The following is a 22,281-nucleotide window of genomic DNA, read 5'->3' on the forward strand; positions in this document are numbered from 1 at the left end:
TAAATAAATAAATAAATAAATAAATAAATAAATACACTGCAGGTAGTCGAGACAGCTGTAGTGAACAGCTGGAATGGAGTAGTCAGTGCTTGTATGAATGTTAAGTTTCAGCCCGTAGGTTGGTTGGATTCTCAATAGCTCCATCATTAGCTATCACAGATAGTCCAGGTATCACTGAAGAGGAGTACTAGCGAAATGTGGATTTAAGTTATTTTCCCGTTGTTTTCCACACCGAGCCAGAAGGTTCGTAAGCCTACCATATCCACCGACATGCATACACTACAGTAAGTGACCCTGTATGTTGGATATTCAGCATGAAGTCTGATTTGATCCTCAACAGTTCCGCCATCAGGTACCATAGATGGCCTAGGCGTCAATGAAGAGGTATTCTAGAGAAATGACGAAGGAGGTTGTTTCTCGTTGCTTTCCTCACTAAGCGCAATATTTTCACAACATTCATAGCAGTGACTGGCTATATAAGAAATTTTGTTACTAACATTCCTCATACCTCAGTCACTCTCATACTGTCGAAGCCAAGGATGAGACTGACGGTGAAAAGAAAGCAACAAAGCTGGTCTATTTCATACCAGATGGCAGAGATTTGTACACTGTATCTTATCAGAAATGGATCGGGGCAATCAGTGCCTACACAGGCTTCATTACGGGTTAAGTTTATTGCAGTTACCATATCGACAGCCTGTAGGAACAGGGAACTGTTCGAACCGTCCATATTCAAGAGAGTTTTATGTAAGATGTTTTAACTGTTACATTCCGTGCTCATTTAAACAGATAATATAGAAGTTGGGCTTTGCAAGGGATTGACGCTGACACATTCTTTGTTTAATTTATTGCGCGTCTTGTTTTCCGTGTCCGGATGTGGGAACAGTGACCTCTTGTTTATTTGGCGCGGTTCCAGACCTTGCTTCCCCCCAATAAAAGGGACCCATGGGTCGAATTTATACCCTGACGAGCCCATCTTCCTTTTGCCAGTCGGTAGATCGATTCATGCCAGGCTGTTACATGGGTGGGTTATGTCAGGGGAAACTTTGCTTGTAAATCGTTTGCGAGAGTGGATGTTTTTCAGAAATAATCCCGGCAGTACAGCCGGTCTGAAATACATTTAAATGATATATTAGTGCAGCTTTCTTGAAATATAATTATTTATAAATCATGTTATTTTGGCAATTGTCCTAATTAAAGTACAGCCCTCGCATTTCCCTGATGTGAAAATGGGAAACCACGGAAAGCGATCTTCAGGGCTTCCGACAGTCGAGTTCGAATCAACGATCTCCGAATGTAAGTCATAGTTACGTGATCAAAACCGTGTAGCCCACTCGTTCTGGGTAAATCATCACATGTAAATGCAGCTCCTTTTGTGGATCAGTGGTAGAACTCAAGACGGTCCAAACTCGACAGAGGAGGTCGGATATTTTAATGGTTAAAAAAAATACAGTCCATTCGACACTCCTTGGCGTACGATGTCGGCATCTAAAAGAATTCTGATGACACATTTGGTGTTTACGCGACAAAATACATTAAAACTCACCAATGGACGCCCAAGAAAGATTCGGTTTACTTTGTCTGCCATCTAGTGGGCCTAGAGTAAAACGGAACTAGAAATTGACAAGCAAGTAGCCAGATGGCGTCAAATTAAAATGCTTGCACACGGTAGCTGAGGCTATACGATATAATAATAATATTAATATTAATAATAATAATAATAATAATAATAATAATAATAATAATAATAATAATAACTGCTCACAGAAAAGTCGGATGTCATTTTCGGATTCAGCGCTTCGAAATATAAGGCAAGCAGATTAAGAGCCTAAACGATTTTCTAAAATATTCCCGAAATTCATAAATTTCATCCATCCGCCTAAGCAATCAGGTGCGATTTTCGAGTCCCAAATGGGGCGGTTCATAACATCCGAACCACACATTTGATTTCAACGTTATTAGTTTCATCTCAAAGTTATTTTCTTATTCCTTCCGAAGATGTAAAATACTTGAACAAGGTTAATTTCCAACAAGAACAAAACGGGCCGAAACCGTTTATTACGAAAACACGATTTTGTCCCGATTTAACCATTTTCCGACGCTTCTATCGAGTCGCTAAGTTTTATGAAAATATATCTTATCGGTGTAGCGAAAAACGATCCCGCTGCTTCGTTCTAGTGGGTGGAGAAAAAATGAAATGGCGTATGGCTTTTAGTGCCGGGATGTGTCCGAGGACTTCGGCTCGCCAGGTGCAGGTCTTTTGCTTTGACTCCCGTAGGCGACCTGCGCGTCGTGATGAGGATGAAGTGCTGATGGGGACGTGCCAGGGGAATTAACCATTTATGGTTAAAATTCCAAACCCTGCCGGGAATCGAATCTGGGACCGCTGTGGCCAAAGGCCAGCACGCTAACAATTTAGCCATGGAGCCGGACTGTGGGTGGGGGAAAATAAAAGGAGTGAAGTGCGAAAGCTTCACACAGGTTTACTAGTCCATATAACTATCCCAGTTTTTGCTCAATTGTTGAAAACCTTCTCTTACTTCGTTGTGACCTTCCTGAAGTAGTGCCCCGGCACTTTATCTCTCCTTGTCCTATATATCAACAGACAAGGCGTAAAACATGAGGTTTTCTTTACGTGTGACCTGCACAAACAAGCCGGTATATTAGAGATGCAGATGGCCTCGGGTTTAACAAGGGTAAAGAATAGTCTGTCTTGTTAGGACGTGTCCTCTTACCATGTTTCTGCCAGAATTCTCTCCAAGTTCATTCGTACTATTCCATTCGTATAATTTTAACACAAATTTACTATCATCATCATCTGTTTACCCTCCAGGTTCGGTTTTCCCCTCGGACTTAGCGAGGGATCCCACCTCTACCGCCTCAAGGGCAGTGTCCTGGAGCTTCAGACTCTTGGTCGGGGGATACAACTGGGGAGTATGACCAGTACCTCGCCCAGGCGGCCTCACCTGCTATGCTGAACAGGGGCCTTGTGGAGGGATGGGAAGATTGGAAGGGATAGGCAAGGAAGAGGGAAGGAAGCGGCCGTGGCCTTCAGTTAGGTACCATCCCGGCATTCGCCTGGAGGAGAAGTGGGAAACCACGGAAAACCACTTCCAGGATGGCTGAGGTGGGAATCGAACCCACCTCTACTCAGTTGACCTCCCGAGGCTGAGTGGACCCCGTTCCAGCCCTCGTACCACTTTTCAAATTTCGTGGCAGAGCCGGGAATCGAACCCGGGCCTCCGGGGGTGGCAGCTAATCACGCTAACCACTACACCACATAGGCGGACTACAACACGATACGAACATTTAATAACTTTGTTCCGTAAACCTAAATTAGGGAATAACTATTTACGCGTCAAGGGCTCAAAGTGAGGTTTTTCGAATGAACTGATGTGCAGAAACAAATACCGTACAGCTGGGCTGAGTGGCTCAGACGGTAGAGGCGCTGGCCTTCTGACCCCAACGTGGCAGATTCGACCCTGGCTCAGATTATTTGAAGGTGCTCAAATACGCCAGCATCGTGTCCGTAGATTTATAGGTGCGTAAAAGAACTCTTGCGCGACTTAATTCCGGCACCTCCGCGCTACGAAAACAGTTAAAAAGTAGTTCGTGGGACGTAAAGCCAATAACAAAGAAAAAGCTGTACATGAAAATCGAGCGAGTGGTTGCGTGGTTTGAGTCTCGTAGCTATCAACTTGAATTCGGGAGATTAGTAGGTTCGAACCCCCCACTGTCGAGAGCCCTGAAGATCGTTTCCTTTGTTTTCCATTTTCACACCAGGCAAATGCTGGGGCTGTACCTTAATTAAGGCCATGGCCGCCTCCTTCCCACTCCTAGCCCTTTCCTATTCCCTCGTCACCAAAAAAAAAAAAAAAAAACCCACCTGTGTCGGTGGGACAAAGAAAAAAAGAAATCCATGTAACACTTTCGCCTCTGTCATGTACTGTATGTCAGGGTTTCCCGAACCTTTTTTGACGGGGCGAGTTGGCCGTGCGGTTAGGGACGCGCGGCTGTGAGCTTGCTTCCGGGAGATAGTGGGTTCGAATCCCACTGTCGACATCCCTGAAGATTGTTTTCCGTGGTTTCCCATTTTCACACCAGGAAAATGCTGGGGCTGTACCTTAATTCAGGCCACGGCTGCTTCCTTTCCACTCCTAACCCTTTCCTATTCCGTCGTCACCATGAAAACCATCTGTGTCGGTGGGACGAAAAAAAAAAAGAAATCCATGTAACACTTTCGCCTCTGTAATATACTGTATGTCGGGGTTTCCCGAACCTTTTGTGACCGGGCGAGTTGGCCGTGCGGTTAGGGACGTGCGGCTGTGAGCTTGCATCCGGGAGATAGTGGGTTCGAGTCCCACTGTCGACAGCCCTGAAGATGGTTTTCCGTGGTTTCCCATTTTTCACACCAGGCAAATACTGGGGCTGTACCTTAATTAAGGCCACGGCCGCTTCCTTTCCACTCCTAACCCTTTCCTATTCCATCGTCACCATAAGACCTATCTGTGTCGGTGCGACGTAAAGCCACTAGCAAAACAATCTTTTATATCTGAGATCTCCTTAGTATATCGCATTAGTGTCCAAGGACGCCCTAGCTACAGAACGTAATACTGAATTCAGTGAGCAAATAATATAATTTTGTAATATTACCATGGTCCGCCTCTGTGGTGTAGTGGTTAGCATGATTAGCTGCCACCCCCGGAGGCCCGGGTTCGATTCCCGGCTCTGCCACGAAATTTGAAAAATGGTACGAGGGCTGGAACGGGGTTCACTCAGCCTCGGGAGGTCAACTGAGTAGAGGTGGGTTCGATTCCCACCTCAGCCATCCTCGAAGTGGTTTTCCGTGGTTTCCCACTTCTCCTCCAGGCGAATGCCGGGATGGTACCTAACTTAAGGCCACGGCCGCTTCCTTCCCTCTTCCTTGCCTATCCCTTCCAATCTTCCCATCCCTCCACAAGGCCCCTGTTCAGCATAGCAGGTGAGGCCGCCTGGGCGAGTTACTGGTCATACTCCCCAGTTGTATCCCCGACCAAGAGTCTGAAGCTCCAGGACACTGCCCGTGAGGCGGTAGAGGTGGGATCCCTCGCTAAGCCCGAGGGAAAAACCGAACCTGGAGGGTAAACGGATGATGATGATGAATATTACCATGTTTGATTGTATTCGTATACTTTTTTTTTTTTTTTTTTGCTATTTGCGAACAAATTCATGCCCAATTCATGCCCAATGACCAATGAAAACGATTGTTCGTCCATTTCTAGGATCGTAGTATGTAATTGCAAATTGTTTCTAGAGGACCCGCTGCAATCGCTGTTGACGATTAAGATGCCAGATACCATACCACCTGGACTACATTTACGAAATAAAAAACATACGCCTCAACCCAGGATCGACCCCTCGACCTCCTGCATGCTAACCCAAAACTCTATCCATTGCATCAACTGTACAGCACGACTAATATGTGCTGACACAGGTAATTACACTACATGTGGTTACAGTGTTACCAAATTGCTACTCTTCAACGTCTTTTTTCTGCCGGATATACTCGCAGGACGAACTTTTGTGAGAGATATTCTTTTTATTGCTGGCATGTGAGGAGTCGCGCTGCAACACCCGAGTGCGCGAATTTCGGTTCACCTTATATACTGTATGTAAGATATACAACAGTGAAGACATATGTGCCGCCGCTGTGGTGTAGTGGTTAGCGTGATTAACTGCCACCCCCGGAGGTCCAGGTTCGATTCCCGGCTCTGCCACGAAATTTGAAAAGTGGTACGAGGGCTGGAACGGGGTCCACTCAGCCTCGGGAGGTCAACTGAGTAGAGGTGGGTTCGACTCCCACCTCAGCCATCCTGGAAGTGGTTTTCCGTGGTTTCCCACTTCTCCTTCAGGAAAATGCCGGGATGGTACCTAACTTAAGGCCACGGCCGCTTCCTTCCCTCTTCCTTGTATATCCCTTCCAATCTTCCCATCCCCCACCAAGGCCCCTGTTCAGTATAGCAGGTGAGGCCGCCTGGGCGAGGTACTGATCATTCTCCCCAGTTGTATCCCCCGATCCGATGTCTGAAGCTCCAGGACACTGCCCTTGAGGCGGTAGCGGTGGGATCCCATGCTAAGTCCGAGGGAAAAGCCAACCCTGGACAATAATCAGATTAAGTAAGTAAATATGTAGTTACAACTTACATTATTATTGGGGACCACAGTTTTGGGAATGGCTGCTGTATGTTATTGAATTTGTTTATTTTTATTGAAATAATATAAAGATGCATAGATTACGCTCAGTTCAGGTCCCACCATTCAAATAGTCATGAAGGAATCGTTATCATCAGTAGCGGCGATTGGGAATTAAAAGTGTGGGGGATGCTTTTTTTGCTAGTGATTTTACGTCGCACCGACACAGATAGGTCATATGGCGACGATGGGACAGGAAAAGTCTAGTATTTGGAAGGAAGTGGCCGTGGCGTTAATTAAGGTACATCATTTGTCTGGTGTGAAAATGAGAAACCACGGAAAACCATCTTCAGGGCTGCCGACAGTGGGATTCGAACCCACTGTCCCCCGAATGCAAGCTTACAGCTACAAGGAACCGTATCGGATAGCGAACTCAGTGGGTAGGATAATTTTTATTCATTTTAAAATTCATCTCTTGGAACATTTTTCGAATCGTTCCAGATTACAGCTTTAGAAAGACTAGTTAACCATAGCGAGCTCGGTACAAGAAACATTTCATCCAGATTTCTCACTATTACCACTGATCTGCATTTAAGGGACAGTCACCCAGATAGCAGATTCCCTATCTGTTGTTTACCTGGTCTTTTCTTACATAATTGCAGAGAATTTGGAAAAATAGTCTAGCTATGTGTCTCTACGTACGTTTGCTTTAAGGGCATGATTCCCACCAACCACGCCTTGTCGAGCTTATGTGCTGAAATAACTGCCCATAATTCTAAGAAATGTTTGGCTCTTAACATTCCAAGAAGAAATAGACACAAATTCCTTCAAAGTAAGAAACAAATTCCTTGAAAGTAAAGAGTGTGGGAGAAAATTCGGAAGAGGAAATTTGGAAAGAGTGGAAGGGTACAGGACAGGAGGCATAACACACTAATGTCATTTGTGTGCAGTATGCGGCGCCACTATCGCCTCATTACGCGCCGGACGAGCGTCATCTGTCTCCAGTACTACCGCAGCATGGCGGCTAACAATTGGACGAATGGACGGCAGGCGCCCTGGGAGAGGGATAGGCTGCTATTACAAGGGATAACGACGCTCTTACTTTATAGTCTCCCCTTTATGTTGCTATGAGGGTGATTTTATTAGTGCTTATCATGACAAACTCACTTTAACGGTTAGATTATGTACATAGCAGTAACCAGGTGTCACACAATCTATGCTTACACCTCAGACTCAATGGTCAGCGTTGAGGCTCGGTTTGGAGGATCCCGGGTTCGATTTTAGACTGTGTTGGGGATATTTAACTGCATCTGATTAATTCCCGAAACTCAGGGACCGAGATTTGCTGGGTTTATATTTGTACCATGACACTCCTCTTCATGCTACATAACCGACTACCACAGAGAAACACACAATAGTAAATGGATTCCTCCAGGCAGTTGGCGTCAGGAAGGGCATCGGCTGTAAAACACCACCAGGTTCAGATGTACGCCATACTTTTGCGTCCGCGATACCACCGGGGTGGGAGGAAAGCGATAGAAGATTGTTCCTGGTTATAAGGTTGCGAGAAAATACGTATTGTGCCAAATTAATTTTCACTCTCCAACTTGTACAGTGGATGTCTAAATAAAAAAAAATATAAAGAGTAACTTACACATGCAGTATTTGACAATTCTTGTGATCACAAGCCGTGTAATCTACAGTTTTACGTGCAATTCGAACCATAAAGAAATCCCATATATTCGACTGGGAACGGGCACGAAGTCCTTCTTCTTGCTAATGATGTTTCGTGTCCTTATTCTCATAACATCCACATTTTAAATTTATTCCACGAAAATACTATCTGGGTGAGGGTCGAATGACATGGAACATAAAACAGTCCATACATAAATTAAATATGTTGTAATTTTGTTATTATTGTTGTTATTGTTATTATTATTGTTATTATTATCATTGTTGTTATTATTATTGTGCCTCTGTGGTGTAGTGGTTAGTGTGATCAGCTGCCACCCCTAGAGGCCCGTGTTCGATTCCCGGCTCTACCACCGTAATTTGAAACGTGGTACGAGGACTGGAACGGGGTCCACTCAGTCTAAGTCTCAGGAGGTCAGCTGAGTAGAGGGGGGTTCGATTCCCACCTCAGACATCTTCGAAGTGATTTTCAGTGGTTTTCCACTTCTCCTCCAGGTAAATGCCGAGCCTGACTTAAGGCCACGGCCGCTTCCTTCCCTCTTCCTTGTCTTCCCTTTCCAATCTTCCCATCTTCCCATAAGACCCCTGTTCAGCATAGCAGGTGAGGCCGCCTGGGCGAGGTACTGGTCCTCCTCCCCAGTTGTATCCCCGTCCCAAAGCCTAAGGCTTCAGGACACTGTCCTTGAGGCGGTAGAGGTGGGATCCCTCGCTGAGTCCGAGGGAAAAACCAACCCTGGAGGGTAAACAGATTAAGAAAGAAGGAAAGAAAGAAAGAAAGAAAGAAAGAAAGAAAGAAAGAAAGAAAGAAAGAAAGAAAGAAAGATACAAACAAAGGAAGATAACGATTATTATTATTATTATTATTATTATTATTATTATTATTATTATTATTATTATTATTATTATTATTATTATTATTATTATTCGGCGACGATGGGATTAGGAAAGGGCTAAGGGTGGGAAGGAAGCGGCCGTGGTCTTAATGAACGTACAGCCCCCGCATTTTTCTGGTGTGAAAACGGTAAAGGATGGTAAAGCATCTTCAGGGCTGCCGACAGCGGGAATCGAACCCACTATCTCCCGAATGCAAGCTCACAACTGGACGATCCGAAACAAATAAAATCATTGGTTATTTTTTCTTTTGCTATTGGCTTTACGTCGCACCGACACAGATAGGTCTTATGGCGACGAGGGGACAGGGAAGGGCTATGTCTGTGAAGGAAGCGGCCGTGGCCTTTATAAAGGTACAACCGCAGCTAATTGGTTCTTAATCGTCCCACCACTAAGCCTTGACCACTTTGGGGGAAGTATATACTTGCATTGGCCGCCTCTGTGGTGTAGTGGTTAGCGTGATTAGCTGCCACCCCCGGAGGTCCGGGTTCGATTCCCGGCTCTGCCACGAAATTTGAAAAGTGGTACGAGGGCTGGAACGGGGTCCACTCAGCCTCGGGAGATCAACTGAGTAGAGGTGGGTTCGATTCCCACCTCAGCCATCCTCGAAGTGGTTTTCCGTGGTTTCCCACTTCACCTCCAGGCGAATGCCGGGATGGTACCTAACTTAAGGCCACGGCCGCTTCCTTCTCTCATCCTTGCCTATCCCTTCCAATCTTCCCATCCCCCTACAAGGCCCCTGTTCACCATAGCAGGTGAGGCCGCCTGGGCGAAGTACTGGTCATACTCCCCAGTTGTATCCCCCGACCAAGAGTCTGAAGCTCCAGGACACTGCCCTTGAGGCGGTAGAGGTGGGATCCCTCGCTGAGTCCGAGGGAAAAGCCGAACCTGGAGGGTAAACAGATGATGATGATGATATACTTGCATTTATAGAAAACGACGGCTTACAGGAGCACTTGAAGGAACACTTCTGTTAATTTTAAGAACATCGTTCGGATAAGTCTGATGCATTTGGAAGTGCTAGAGAGGTAAGAAAGTGCCTTATGTATAAATAAATAAATAAATAAATAAATAAATAAATAAATAAATAAATAAAAAAATAAAAAAATAAATTCTTGTTTTTTAGACATTTCCTGTGGTTTTCATCGTATTTCATTTATGAGGTGCAGCACGATATAACAAATAAAGTAATTTCTTTTCCTATAAATATTTTCATTGATGACTCTGACTGTTTTTATGGAATTGGTTTTACGTCGCACCGACACAGGTAGGTCTTATGGCGATGATGGGATAGGAAAAGGCTAGGAGTGGGAAGGAAGCGGCCGTGGCTTTAATTCAGGTACAGCCGCAGCATTTGCCTGGTGTTAAAATAGGAAACCACGGAAAACCATCTTCAGGGCTGCCGGGAGTGGGGATTGAGCCTACTATCTTTCGGATGCAAGCTCAGAGCTGCGCGCCCCTACCCGCACGGCCAACTCGCTCGGTCTGACTATTTCTAATCGAATATTTAGCTCCGGTTTCGAGCATTTGAGTTCTTATTGGAGCTGAGTCCGCCTCTGTGGTGTAGTGGTTAGCGTGATTAGCTGCCACCCCCGGAGGCCCGGGTTCGATTCCCGGCTCTGCCACGAAATTTGAAAAGTGGTATGAGGGCTGGAACGGGGTCCACTCAGCCTCGGGAGGTCAACTGAGTAGAGGTGGGTTCGATTCCCACCTCAGCCATCCTGGAAGTGGTTTTCCGTGGTTTCCCACTTCTCCTCCAGGCGAATGCCGGGATGGTACCTAACATAAGGCCACGGCCGCTTCCTTCCCTCTTCCTTGCCTATCCCTTCCAATCTTCCCATCCCTCCACAAGGCCCCTGTTCAGCATAGCAGGTGAGGCCGCCTGGGCGAGGTACTGGTCATTCTCCCCAGTTGTATCCCCGACCAAGAGTCTGAAGCTCCAGGACACTGCCCTTGAGGTGGTAGAGGTGGGATCCCTCGCTGTGTCCGAGGGAAAAGCCGACCCTGGAGGGTAAACAGATGATGATGATGATGATTGGAGCTGAACGTTTCTTTCGTTAATAATCACATTGAAATATTTTCTGCTAATTGAAGCAAATTTACAAACGGCACGCAGTACATTTTTTCGATTCAATCGGGCTGATAACCTTGATGTTAAGCCCCTGAAAGAGCAATAATAATAATAATAATAATAATAATAATAATAATAATAATAATAATAATAATAATAATAATCATGACTTCCGTTGAAGTAATTCACTGTCTTTCTGTGGTGAAGAGTCGACATCCACTATCTCAGAACAATCAATGTGGTAAACTAAACAAGAAAATATACAGGCCTATGTGTTTTACTTGGTTTATCGATAAAATGTTCAATGACCGGGCGAGTTGGCCGTGCGCGTAGAGGCGCGCGGCTGTGAGCTTACATCCGGGAGATAGTAGGTTCGAATCCCACTATCGGCAGCCCTGAAAATGGTTTTCCGTGGTTTCCCATTTTCACACCAGGCAAATGCTGGGGCTGTACCTTAATTAAGGCCACGGCCGCTTCCTTCCAACTCCTAGGCCTTTCTTATCCCATCGTCGCCATAAGACCTATCTGTGTCGGTGCGACGTAAAGCCCCTAGCAAAAAAAAAAAAAAAAATGCTCAATGCATCTTTTTCTAAGCTATTTATTGTTGAACATATTTATCCAGTGTTCGATTCCAGAGGAAAATGTCTGTACTTTCGGCTCCTAGAATTCTGACAACCCGTTCAGCTGGTGTTGTTGATATCGCTTTATAATGTGTCTGTTTGTCAACCGAGCTGTATAGAATATTTCAGGACGTTAACTGCATAACTGGTTTTAACCGACATCGTCTGTATTACATAATCTTGACATGGCGAAGTATCACAGCGTGAAGTCGAAACTGAAGGCTTTAGCTGACAGCTCATTATTCAGCAGAGGATCAAAACATGCAGCGAGCGCCACAGTAGCCATAGCAACACTTCTGCGCTCTACTGGCAGGAAGGAGAACTACATCGTCCGCAAAGCATCCGGTAGATGTCGTGTAAATGCAGCCTGATCTACGTCCTTCGATTAGCGCGCGCTAATATGAGATTTCCTAACAAAATTCTGGGTTAAGGTTACCATATTCTGTAACCCCAAAATGAGGACACCCTTAACATGATTGATCAACACGCTCTTAGGACGGCTGAATTCCGAATGAAACATTTTTACTACAATTTTATGTTGTCGAATGGTTATGTTTAGATTAGAAACAAAACAATAATTACACACATCGCACATACCTTCATTTTAGAGCCCATTGGGTATTTCTCACTGGACTGAATCTTTTTTAACAGTTCATTTTGTTGACACAAATATTTAACATAGTTTTTGCATTTCACATATCTAAAATTAAATTTTTGTAATTTAATGAAGACTCAGCTGGATGAATACACTAGTTCGCCCGAGTTTACACGTGCATTACACAGACGTAAATTCTTAGGTTAAAACAGGAAGAAAGGTCGATATATCGATGGTAAGCAATGTACAAAGATATTTTCGGTTTTACTAGCATAACAGATCGACCGTAAGCGAATAACAAACGGTGTAACTCAATAATCGATATAAAAATATAACTTGCTGTTGGCGATACGAGATTAAAACAAAAATCAAAAGATCTTACTTCCCAAAAATAAAAATGCGGGCATTAGCACAAATCGTAAACATGTACGCGTCGAAAATACGGACACGTCTGCATAAATGCGGACGTATGGTAACCCTACTCCGGGTTGTTGAAGATTTGATAGACATGGAATTATTTAATATTGTGAACACTTCGTTGTGTAGGATGTCACTTACCTCCACGTGAGATTGGTATAATCCCACTTGCGACCATGGAGCGTATACCGTTTTCTTCTAGAAACACGGGGCTCGATGTCCGGAATCCCACAACGAGGCTTCTTCATTAACTCTCGTGTTCGTTTGTCCAGCTCTCCCGTCTGAGGGATGTTACCGAACGCCTGCAACATAAGGACAACAAATATAACCCTTCTTAGAATTTATACATTTTCCGATTGCTGTGCCGATGTGTTGAGTGAAAAAAAAAACAAACAAACAAACAAACCCGATGTCAACAGTAAACGCCTGCTGCCGTGGTTTAGAGGGTACTCAAGTATTTTCAGGGCTGCCACCCGTTCCGAATTTGCCGGGACTTCCCCGAATCTGAACAAATTTTACGGCAACAGTGCAACAGTGGTCATGTTCTACGATTATTACTTATTCAGCTGTTGTTACCGGTGTTATACTAACTGCCCGCTGCTGTCTTCGGTTCATTGCTGAGTGCTCGATGTTAAATTATTAACTTAACGGGTGTGCTTGGTTTGTATTAGATTTTAATTTTAGTTTAGAACTGATTAAAGCAGGCAATTCAAATATCTTTGCTTCTGTTTTGTCGATTTTATACAGACGACAAGCATATGCCGGATGCAGCTGACAGCATAAAAAATTGGCAAGACAAACGAAATTACAGACAGCGGACCCCCTATAACTTTATTCATATAGATTAAATTATTCCAATCCCTAACTTCTCTTCCTATAAATGACATTTGAGCCGATTTGTCTTCTTGAATTCCAAGTTTATCTTCAAATTAAGATCTTTAGTACTTTTAAAAACTCTGTTCAAGCTTATTCGTGAGCTTGTATTCGGAAGATAGTGGGTTCGAACCCTACTGTCGGCAGCCCTGAAGATGTTTTTTCCGTGCTATCCCATTTTCACACCAGGCAAATGCTGGGACTGTACCTTAATTAATACCACTTCCACTTTATTCCCAAGCCTAGCCCTTTCCTATCCCATCGTCCCCATAAAACCTATCTGTGTCGGTGCAACGTAAGTAAAAACAACAGCATATTCGTCTACTAATAGCATTCGATGGCATCTCTCCAATGACAACTCCGAACATACCGCTTAGTCGAGCAGCTTGTCTTCTTACTTCCTAGTCTTCCAAGCTCGAAGTTGGCAACATTTTCGTGACATTATTCATAACACAATCATGCTGCTTTCCTTTAGATCAAATGATTCTCGTGAACGTCCCATACACTGGAACCGCACTCTAACTAGGGTTCTAACAGTGACTTACACGCTGTCTCATTTACATCCTTACTACAAACCCTAATTACCCTTATAACCATATTTAGAACCTCGTGAGTGTGATTAACACACTGAAGATTTCTTCCTCTAATCCACCATCCACCATCTTGCTGGATAAACTAATCAAGGTACCTGAATCTGTTCGTTGTTGGGATCTCTATTTCATCATATCTCCTTCCTTCTCCTTCATGCTCATGAATTTCTATTCATCCTAATTCGCCCACTTTGTGCTTCATTGTGGTCCTTAAAATATATCTTAAATTCTTGTGACAGTGGTGATTATTTTAAGATAATTTAAAAATAGAACGGCTAACGATATCTTGGAGAAATAACAAAGGAATCAATTCTCAGTGAAATGAATGTGAAAAAAAGTTTACCTTCCTTTTGTTAACAGAAAAGTCTGCAATTCTTTGGTCATATCTTACGTCGAAGGAGAAAGAGACGTAATTGAAGCATTCGAGATGTGGGTTTGGAGGTAATGGAGATTATCAAATGGGAGACTAAAGTGTAGAACAGTACAGTACTAGTACAATGAAGGAACAAAGAACTCTCCTAAACATGATTAAAAAGAGGAATGCGAACAGGATGGGACATATAGTGAGAGGAAAAGGACTTCTAACAACAGTCCTTGAAGTTACAGTGGAAACGGGAAAGAAACTAGGAAGAATAACAATGTGAACGAAGTGAAAGGGGAAGGTACCAGACTACCAAAGAGTTAGCTGGGACAGGCGCAGATGAAGACATTTATGATGTCATGAACCTGCCAGCAGGCAGGACACTTTATGATGATGATCGTACGTCGGCATGAAGGCAACCTGGAGGAAATACCTGTTGAGGGTGAAGTTGACAGACGAGGATCTCGAGAAAGATGCCCAGTGCGATGTATACACAAGACGAAGAGGAGAACTAACAGAACGTAGAATCAATTCAGCCACAAATCGGAAGGTTAGGTGCAATGAGGGCAATTAGTCAAACATATCACATGATAAGTGATAACTTAAATCACAGAAAGGCTAAGTTAATCACGATGAATGAGTTGATCGCCTCTTCTTCTTCTCCTCCAGGAAATAGTAATAATTGTTGGCGAATTCCTAAGTAAACTACAGTATAGCCTACCATTAACTGTCGGTGTGGAATGTTGTGAGTTTTCGTGATCTAAGCCGTTCCTCTAACACGCTAAGTGGCTATCTATTATTGTGCATGTCTTGTGACGAATCAATATTCAAACAGCGTGCCTGAGTATTTCGGGAGTCTTACTACCAAGCAGCAACCGCTCTCTCCGCGATTTGTGGGGTGCAAACACGCAGGGATCGCTTCCAGCACCTTATCTACTGCTTAATCTTTTGTAAGACTTACGGTAGTTGCAAGAAATAATGAACAACTGAGAAGCTGGAATGTACCTGACGAGTTGGCTGCATGGTAGCCTATAGTTCGAGAATATGTAAACTTCGATCCCTACAGTCGACAGTCCCGAAGATGGTTTTCAGTGGTTTTCTATTTTCACACCAGGCAAATGCTGGGGCTGTACCGTAATAGAGGTCACGATTGAATCTTCCTATTTCTACTCCATCGTCACCGATAACCCATAAATAGTTTCTCCATGGATGAGCGATATCACGGTGACCTTTGGTCTGGGGGGATCCCTGAATTCGATTCTCTGCCGAGCAGTTGGGCATGCAAATTCATATGATCATATGATTCATATGATGTGTGTGTTTAAGCTGTTTCCACATTTCTCTTCAACTTACACACCATTATTACTCTTCTGACATGTAGACATGGCCCATTCTTTCGGCTGGTTACCCATCCTGATGTCAATCATGTGTGGAGGAATGCATTTCACTATTTTTGGTGATTGGTAGTGTGGTGTGTTGCTTTGTGTGCATATGAAGAGGTGTGTTTTTGGAAAAACACATGCACTCAGCCCCCGAGTTAGAAGAATTAACCAAACGCGGCTAACATACCCAACCGGCCGGGAAACGAACTCGGGACCCTCTGAACTGAAGATCGCGAAGCTGATCATTCACTCAAGGAGGCGAAACTATACAACACTTTTCTCTCCCACATATGTGCGCAGTTAGTTTCACACAGCAGACGCTGTCCACCATCTGGACGTTAGCAACCTGGCTGGTGCCCCGAGTCTGACGAAATACCTTTATGAGTTAGTTAAACATTAGTCTGCCCGTCTCTGCGGTGTAGTGGTTAGTGAGATTATCTGACACCTCCGGGGATCCGGGTTCGATTCCCACCTCCGCCACGAAATGTGAAACGTGGTACGAGGGCTGGAATGGAGTCCACTCAGCCTCGGGAGGTCAACTAAGTAGAGGGGATTCGATTCCTACCTCATCCGTCCTCGAAGTGTTTCCTCATGGTTTCCCACTTCTTTTAGGAAAATGCCGGGATGGATGGCCACGACCGCTTCCTTCCCTCTTCCTTATCTATCCCTTCCAATATTTTCATCCCCCATAAGGCATAGCAGGTGAGACAGCCTAGGTTACGTACTGGTCCTTCTACCCCAGTTGTATCCCCAACCAAATGTCTCAAGCTCGAAGACACCGCCCTTGAGACGGTTGACGTTTGACCCCTCGCTGAGTGTGGGCTGGAAAGCCAAACCCGGAGGGTAAATAAATAAATAAATAAATAAATAAATAAATAAATAAATAAATAAATAAATAAATAAATAAATAAATAAATAAATAAATAAATAAATAAATAAATAAATAAATAAATAAATAAATAACCCCTCGCTGAGTGTGGGCTGGAAAGCCAATCCCGGAGGGTAAATAAATAAATAAATAAATAAATAAATAAATAAATAAATAAATAAATAAATAAATAAATAAATAAATAAATAAATAAATAAATAAATAAATAAATAAATAAATAAATAAATAAATAAATTTTGTGAATATCTGTGCCCTCGCCTTATGGGTGCAATACAGTCACTCAAACAAGAGTGAGCGCATGTTATTGTATGTTCCTTGATTTTATCAGGTTTAATTTTAAATATTAACAAAATATGATTCAACTCCCATGTTGATACAAACCCTGTGAATACCCACAATAAACATTGTATCTATAGGTTTAGTTGTCCTTGAGAAAGGTGCATCTGCGATAAACTTACACAATACCATGCTGGGTGTAAAACTTGGGCAGTCATTTGAAATTCCAAGAGTCTTATATTTGAGGACAATACCAGTTTTCGGACGAGGTCGTATAGAAACATGAGAACGGGGGAGACTATAGAGATAAACGGAAATTATGTCAATATTGACGTTCACTTTCCATTGCAGGCGTCCAAGGTTGAGGCAAAAAGTCTTCTTCACTGGGTGTAGAATATTCCAAGTTGACAGAACTTCGTATTAGTACTATAGTTGGGAGTTCCACAAATGGCTTGCTCATCTAGATGCCTCTCTCTCTTGAACGACAACTGTTTATTCAAGTATATCAGGAGGAGATGAGCTTAGTTTGATAGTCTATTTCGCCGCTAGTGTTCATTAGTCACACGTCAGTCACATCCCAAGACGAGCAGCAAATCCAAAACAGAATTAAGTTCGCCTTTGGGCTATGCAACCTCTTCAGTTTTGTTGTCTCGCGGGATCTTCGTCTTCACAGGGTAGATGTGAAACTGAACTACTTTCATGAACTCTGAGAAATATGCCGAGTCTGATGTAAAGCTGAGTGGCGGATAATTGAAATCTGAGATGTAGAACTGAAAATTTATTCTTCTCCCAATGATTTTCCCTAACCATCGTGGTGCGATGTAACACATGTAGATGACCTTTCTGACGCCAACCCTATTTGGATGGATGTGGTGTACTTTGCGCAAACGAAGAGATTTGCATTAAGGCAAACATGCAGTCTCTGTGCTGAAGGAATTAACCAACACGGGTAAAATCCTCGGCCCGGTCATGAAAAGGGACAACACCACAGGGTCTCTTAACTCGGAAGCGAAGGTTAGCTAGCTGAATCTGCATTGTTTCCATTCAGTTATGCTAGGCTGCTAGGGGGCGTGATTGACTGATGGCTTTCCGCCCGAATGATTGAGGTTCGAATTCCTGTTGATCTTGGGTTGAGATTTTCATCTAAAAATCACATGAGGTCAGAAAGGGCATCCGGCCTTAAACCCTCAGCCGAAACAAACAAATGAGTCTGGGTGGCTCCAGGTAAGCTTCCAGCCGGGTTTAGATGCTGGATTCTCAGTTTCGAATTCCTGTCGAACCTGGGTTGAGATTTTCATCACAAAAAAATCACGCAGCATCAGGAACATTAACTCCGGGCCAAAATAGGGTGGCTCTAGTAAACCCAGATATAACTGGGGTTAGGTGAAAACGTTATAATAGGCTCCTCACTTTCATCATTCCTACCTGACCTCCCTTGTTCAAATTTCATTCTCTTCTAAACCGGATGGTATTATTTCAGTGAGGCTTAGGGAGTCTCTCTTTTTCACACCGTTCCTGTCCCATCCCTTTATTTTGCCAATGCCATCATTCTTTGATGATTCAGACCTGTTTCTATTTCTGTTGTAGAGATAGAGTGGGATTGTTGTCCAGGTGTCCGGGCGTAGAGCTAACCACTCTACCCCATCAAGTGCCTAGGTTACGGATAGTGGAAGCCTTTACCTTCCACCCCTCCAAGGGACTTCATGGCCTGTACGGAGATTAATTTTTATTGTCTAGGTGTACCTTGTGTTAAGACCGTAATCAACACCATCAGCACCAGCACCATAATTTTATCAGGTAGACTAAAACTTTGTTTTAGCGTCATCAGTTTCAGCGACACCTTGTCTATAGCGTCAGGTATTCTGTGGTACCAACGCATTCCTCATAAGTACACTCTGGATTTTTAGGCAGTAATAACTTTGAAAGCAAACTAATTACCACGAACCTACTACGCTGGCGTAGGAGGGGGAGAGGTGATACTCCCACGTGGCGCGTACCAGGTGGCGGATAGGGATGTCCTAACCGGCTTGCCGGCGGACTTGAGGGAAATAAAATACCTCTCGCGGACCAAACTCACATGGGGGACGCAGACGAAGAATACATCCACGGTATCCCCTGCCTGTCGTAAGAGGAGACTAAAGGGGGCGACCAAGGGAGGATTGTATTAGAACCATGAAATTACTTGTGATTCGTACCACCACGCGGGGAACACCATGAGTCGCTTTTACTTGTGCGTAGTACCACTATGTTATGTACAAAATAGGTTTGTTATTAGTAGCAACAGAGTGCGTTACCGGCTTCTACAGTACCTGTGATTTGTACCACTTTAGGAGCGACAGCATGATTCTGGCTTGCCTATGATTAGTACCCACTATATGAGGGACGCCACGGGATAGTACGGGTCACTGTGGTTAGTACACGTATGTGATGAAACCATAGGTTTGCAATGTCTGTAAATGGTGCCGAGATGTGCGAAACACCATAGGTCTGTATGACAAATACCATATTTCTAATTTCCTAGCGATATGTACCATTATGAATGGCCGATGACTTGGATTTTTGGACCCCTTTAGACTAAAAGCATCATCGATTCAGTATTATGCTATAGACGCAGTCCCTTGGTCATTAATACTATTGTTTCACGTCAGTTTCTGTGAATGCGAGACATTGCGGGTTGGATCCACTGATTGTTTAAAATTCATATCCATCCATTCATTCTTCGTCCTCACGTTTTGAATTCTGGTCAGTGGAGGATTTTGGACTTTAACTTTGTCATTCCATTTCGTCTCATTTCGTACCGTTAGGGGCCTATGACCTAGATGTTAGGCCCCTTTAAACAACAAGCATCATAATCATCAGCAAACTAATTAGGTTATTAGGAAGTGACGTCCAGTCTGCTCTTCCATTATGTAGCGAGAGTAACATAAATTCTAGGGGTTATTATAGACCGTACTCCTAATGTTTTTGCAAATCTCATAGCACAACCGTTGTGCAGGGTAGAGTATACTTGTTACTTGCTTCAGTAAGTTTGTATTCTAACCTACTACTCCCTAAAAGTCAGCCTTGTTTTGTATGAAAACGACATATGCATTCGCCTCGTCTGTAATACCATTTTAAACCTGAGTTTGGATTATGATTTTCTAAGAACCAGAGTATTTTGAAATCTCTATTGCCATTATAATATTCTGAAGCTAAAGACCATTTCGATGACAGTGATGATAATTTACCGCTATCTGAATTACTAGACTACGTAAAATATACTGTGATTTTGAAATGAATGTGACTATAGGATGACCTAGTTAAACAGTGGCAAAAAGGATGACGTTATTTGAAAATGAACCATACTGACCAAGAAGATGAGGAAGAAGAAATGTCTGAAGCACCTACCCCAACAGTGAGTGATGCTTTCGAAGCCATCATAGTTGTAAACAAGTTGTTGCTTAAAAAAAAAAAAAAAAAAAAAAAAACCTCGAGGGTGCAGTGAAATCGTGACGTAAATTATGAACACACACAACGTAATTTAAAAATTGTATACTAGGCAAGCAGGAGAACGCAAACAAACATGGCTCATTATTATTACTAAATGAAGAAAGAATGGTGAGTACCGTGCATTCTGTACCGTAGTTGTAAGTTCAATTGTACGAGAGTAATTTTTTATACTGTATTTTATGCTGTACTTACATTTTGCAGTTTAATATCAGGCTTACAAGTAAATAAGTATAATATCAAGTAAGTCTAATTACCTTTCGTTTTATATCATTTTCACCTCACATGACTGATAGAAACGACACAGTTTATCAGATCCCTTGGATGTCGTTATAATCATGTTATACTGTATTTGAATTTTCTTCATCGGCTCGAACATGTGGACCGGGCGAGTTGGCCGTGTGCGTAGAGGCGCGCGGCTGTGAGCTTGCATCCGGGAGATAGTAGGTTCGAATCCCACTATCGGCATCCCTGAAGATGGTTTTTCGTGGTTTCCCATTTTCACACCAGGCAAATGCTGGGGCTGTACCTTAATTAAGGACACGGCCGCTTCCTTCCAACTCCTAGGCCTTTCCTGTCCCATCGTCGCCATAAGACCTATCTGTGTCGGTGCGACGTAAAGCCCGTAGCAGTGTCAAACACGTGATTGAGCGACCGTTTTAGTAATGGGAAATTTCAAATGTAAAAGCAAAGCAAAGTCACCTCCGTACAGACCATGTAGGCCCTTGGAGGAGTGGAAGGTAAAGGCTTCCACCATTGTTAACCTCCACACGTGATGGGATAGAGTGGTTAATTCTACGCCCGGCCGCCTTTGCCCCCAGGAATTAACCTGGTACACAGTTTTGGTGTAGGCTGAGTGAACCTCAGGTCCATATGCACTTTCGGAAGTGGAAATCTCGTTTCTTAAATTTTTACGACTTCCTGACGGGGATTCGAACCCACGTCCTTCCGGGCGAACCGAGCACGCCTTTACCGCCTCGGCCAGGGGGCCCCCAAATTTCAAATATGAGTGCTCAAATCGGTAAATATTCCTGTAGTTTGTAAAATGTACAGTATCTGAACGATCCAATCTTATTTCAGATCTGGTGTACATATAACCAAATAGATTCTTACCTGTAACGTTCTGATGGCGTCCCGCAGCTGGTCGTCCGTCCGCAAGTTTCCCGTCTCGAGGTCGGATTGAGGCAGGTAACCGAAGTTCATTAGGTAGTTTTGCTGGAAAGAGAGAGAATTAAGTTATAAATACGATTCGTTCAACTTTCTGTAGTATTTGGTAACATTTCATTATTAAGAAAATTTTTAATTTTACTGGATTGAGACGTGTTTGGTATTTTACTACGGTATCAAAAATGAGTTTGAGAAAAGGGTGTGCATCATCATGGAAATTAACCCATACTACTGATTATAATAGCTTTCATCAAGCCCTAACTGATGTTCAATTCCACGTGGCTAATATACATCTATAAATCACACCCGATTTCTTCGGCATACTTCAGTGTGACTGTATATAGAAAAAATGTATTGCTGTAGCCGTATATAGTTGATTAAATAATAAAATTTTAGTTTGATAAGTAGCCTCCATGGCTCAGACGGCAGCGCGCCGGCCTCTCACCGCTGGATACCGTAGTTCAAATCCCGGTTACTTCATGTGAGATTTGTGCTGGACAAAGCGGAGGCGGGACAGGTTTTTCTCCGGGTACTCCGGTTCTCCCTGTCATCTTTCATTCCAGCAACACTCTCCATTATCATTTCATAGCAGTAATCAGTTATTAATAAATCACCTTGGGAGTGGCGACCCCATTGTAATAACATCCCTGACCCGGTCAAAGACTGGAAAACAGGTTGTAGGTTTTCATTTTCAGTTTGATAAGTAGTGAAAGGGTTTTAAGGAGCAACACCTTTCCAAACATTCTCATAATGTATCTGGGGATATGAAATGAAGCGAAATGAACATAATTTGTTGCACC

General features: G+C 43.4%; 1 protein-coding gene across 1 annotated transcript in view; it reads right to left on the reverse strand.

Annotated features, from left to right (window-relative positions):
* The window catches only part of LOC136878786 (matrix metalloproteinase-2), a 226,513-nt gene extending 205,056 nt beyond the window's left edge, over positions 1 to 21,457 (reverse strand). Inside the window, exons 1-2 of the mRNA XM_067152255.2 lie at positions 21,428 to 21,457; positions 12,599 to 12,759 (exon numbers count right to left, since the gene is read on the reverse strand). Of these exons, the coding sequence (XP_067008356.1) occupies positions 12,599 to 12,705 (107 nt within the window). The 5' untranslated portion in view covers positions 12,706 to 12,759; positions 21,428 to 21,457. The remainder of the gene's footprint in view (positions 1 to 12,598; positions 12,760 to 21,427) is intronic.
* Between the last annotated feature and the right edge of the window lie 824 nt (positions 21,458 to 22,281).

This window comes from Anabrus simplex, chromosome 8, assembly GCF_040414725.1.
Source record: "Anabrus simplex isolate iqAnaSimp1 chromosome 8, ASM4041472v1, whole genome shotgun sequence".
Taxonomy (NCBI): Eukaryota; Metazoa; Arthropoda; class Insecta; order Orthoptera; family Tettigoniidae; genus Anabrus; species Anabrus simplex.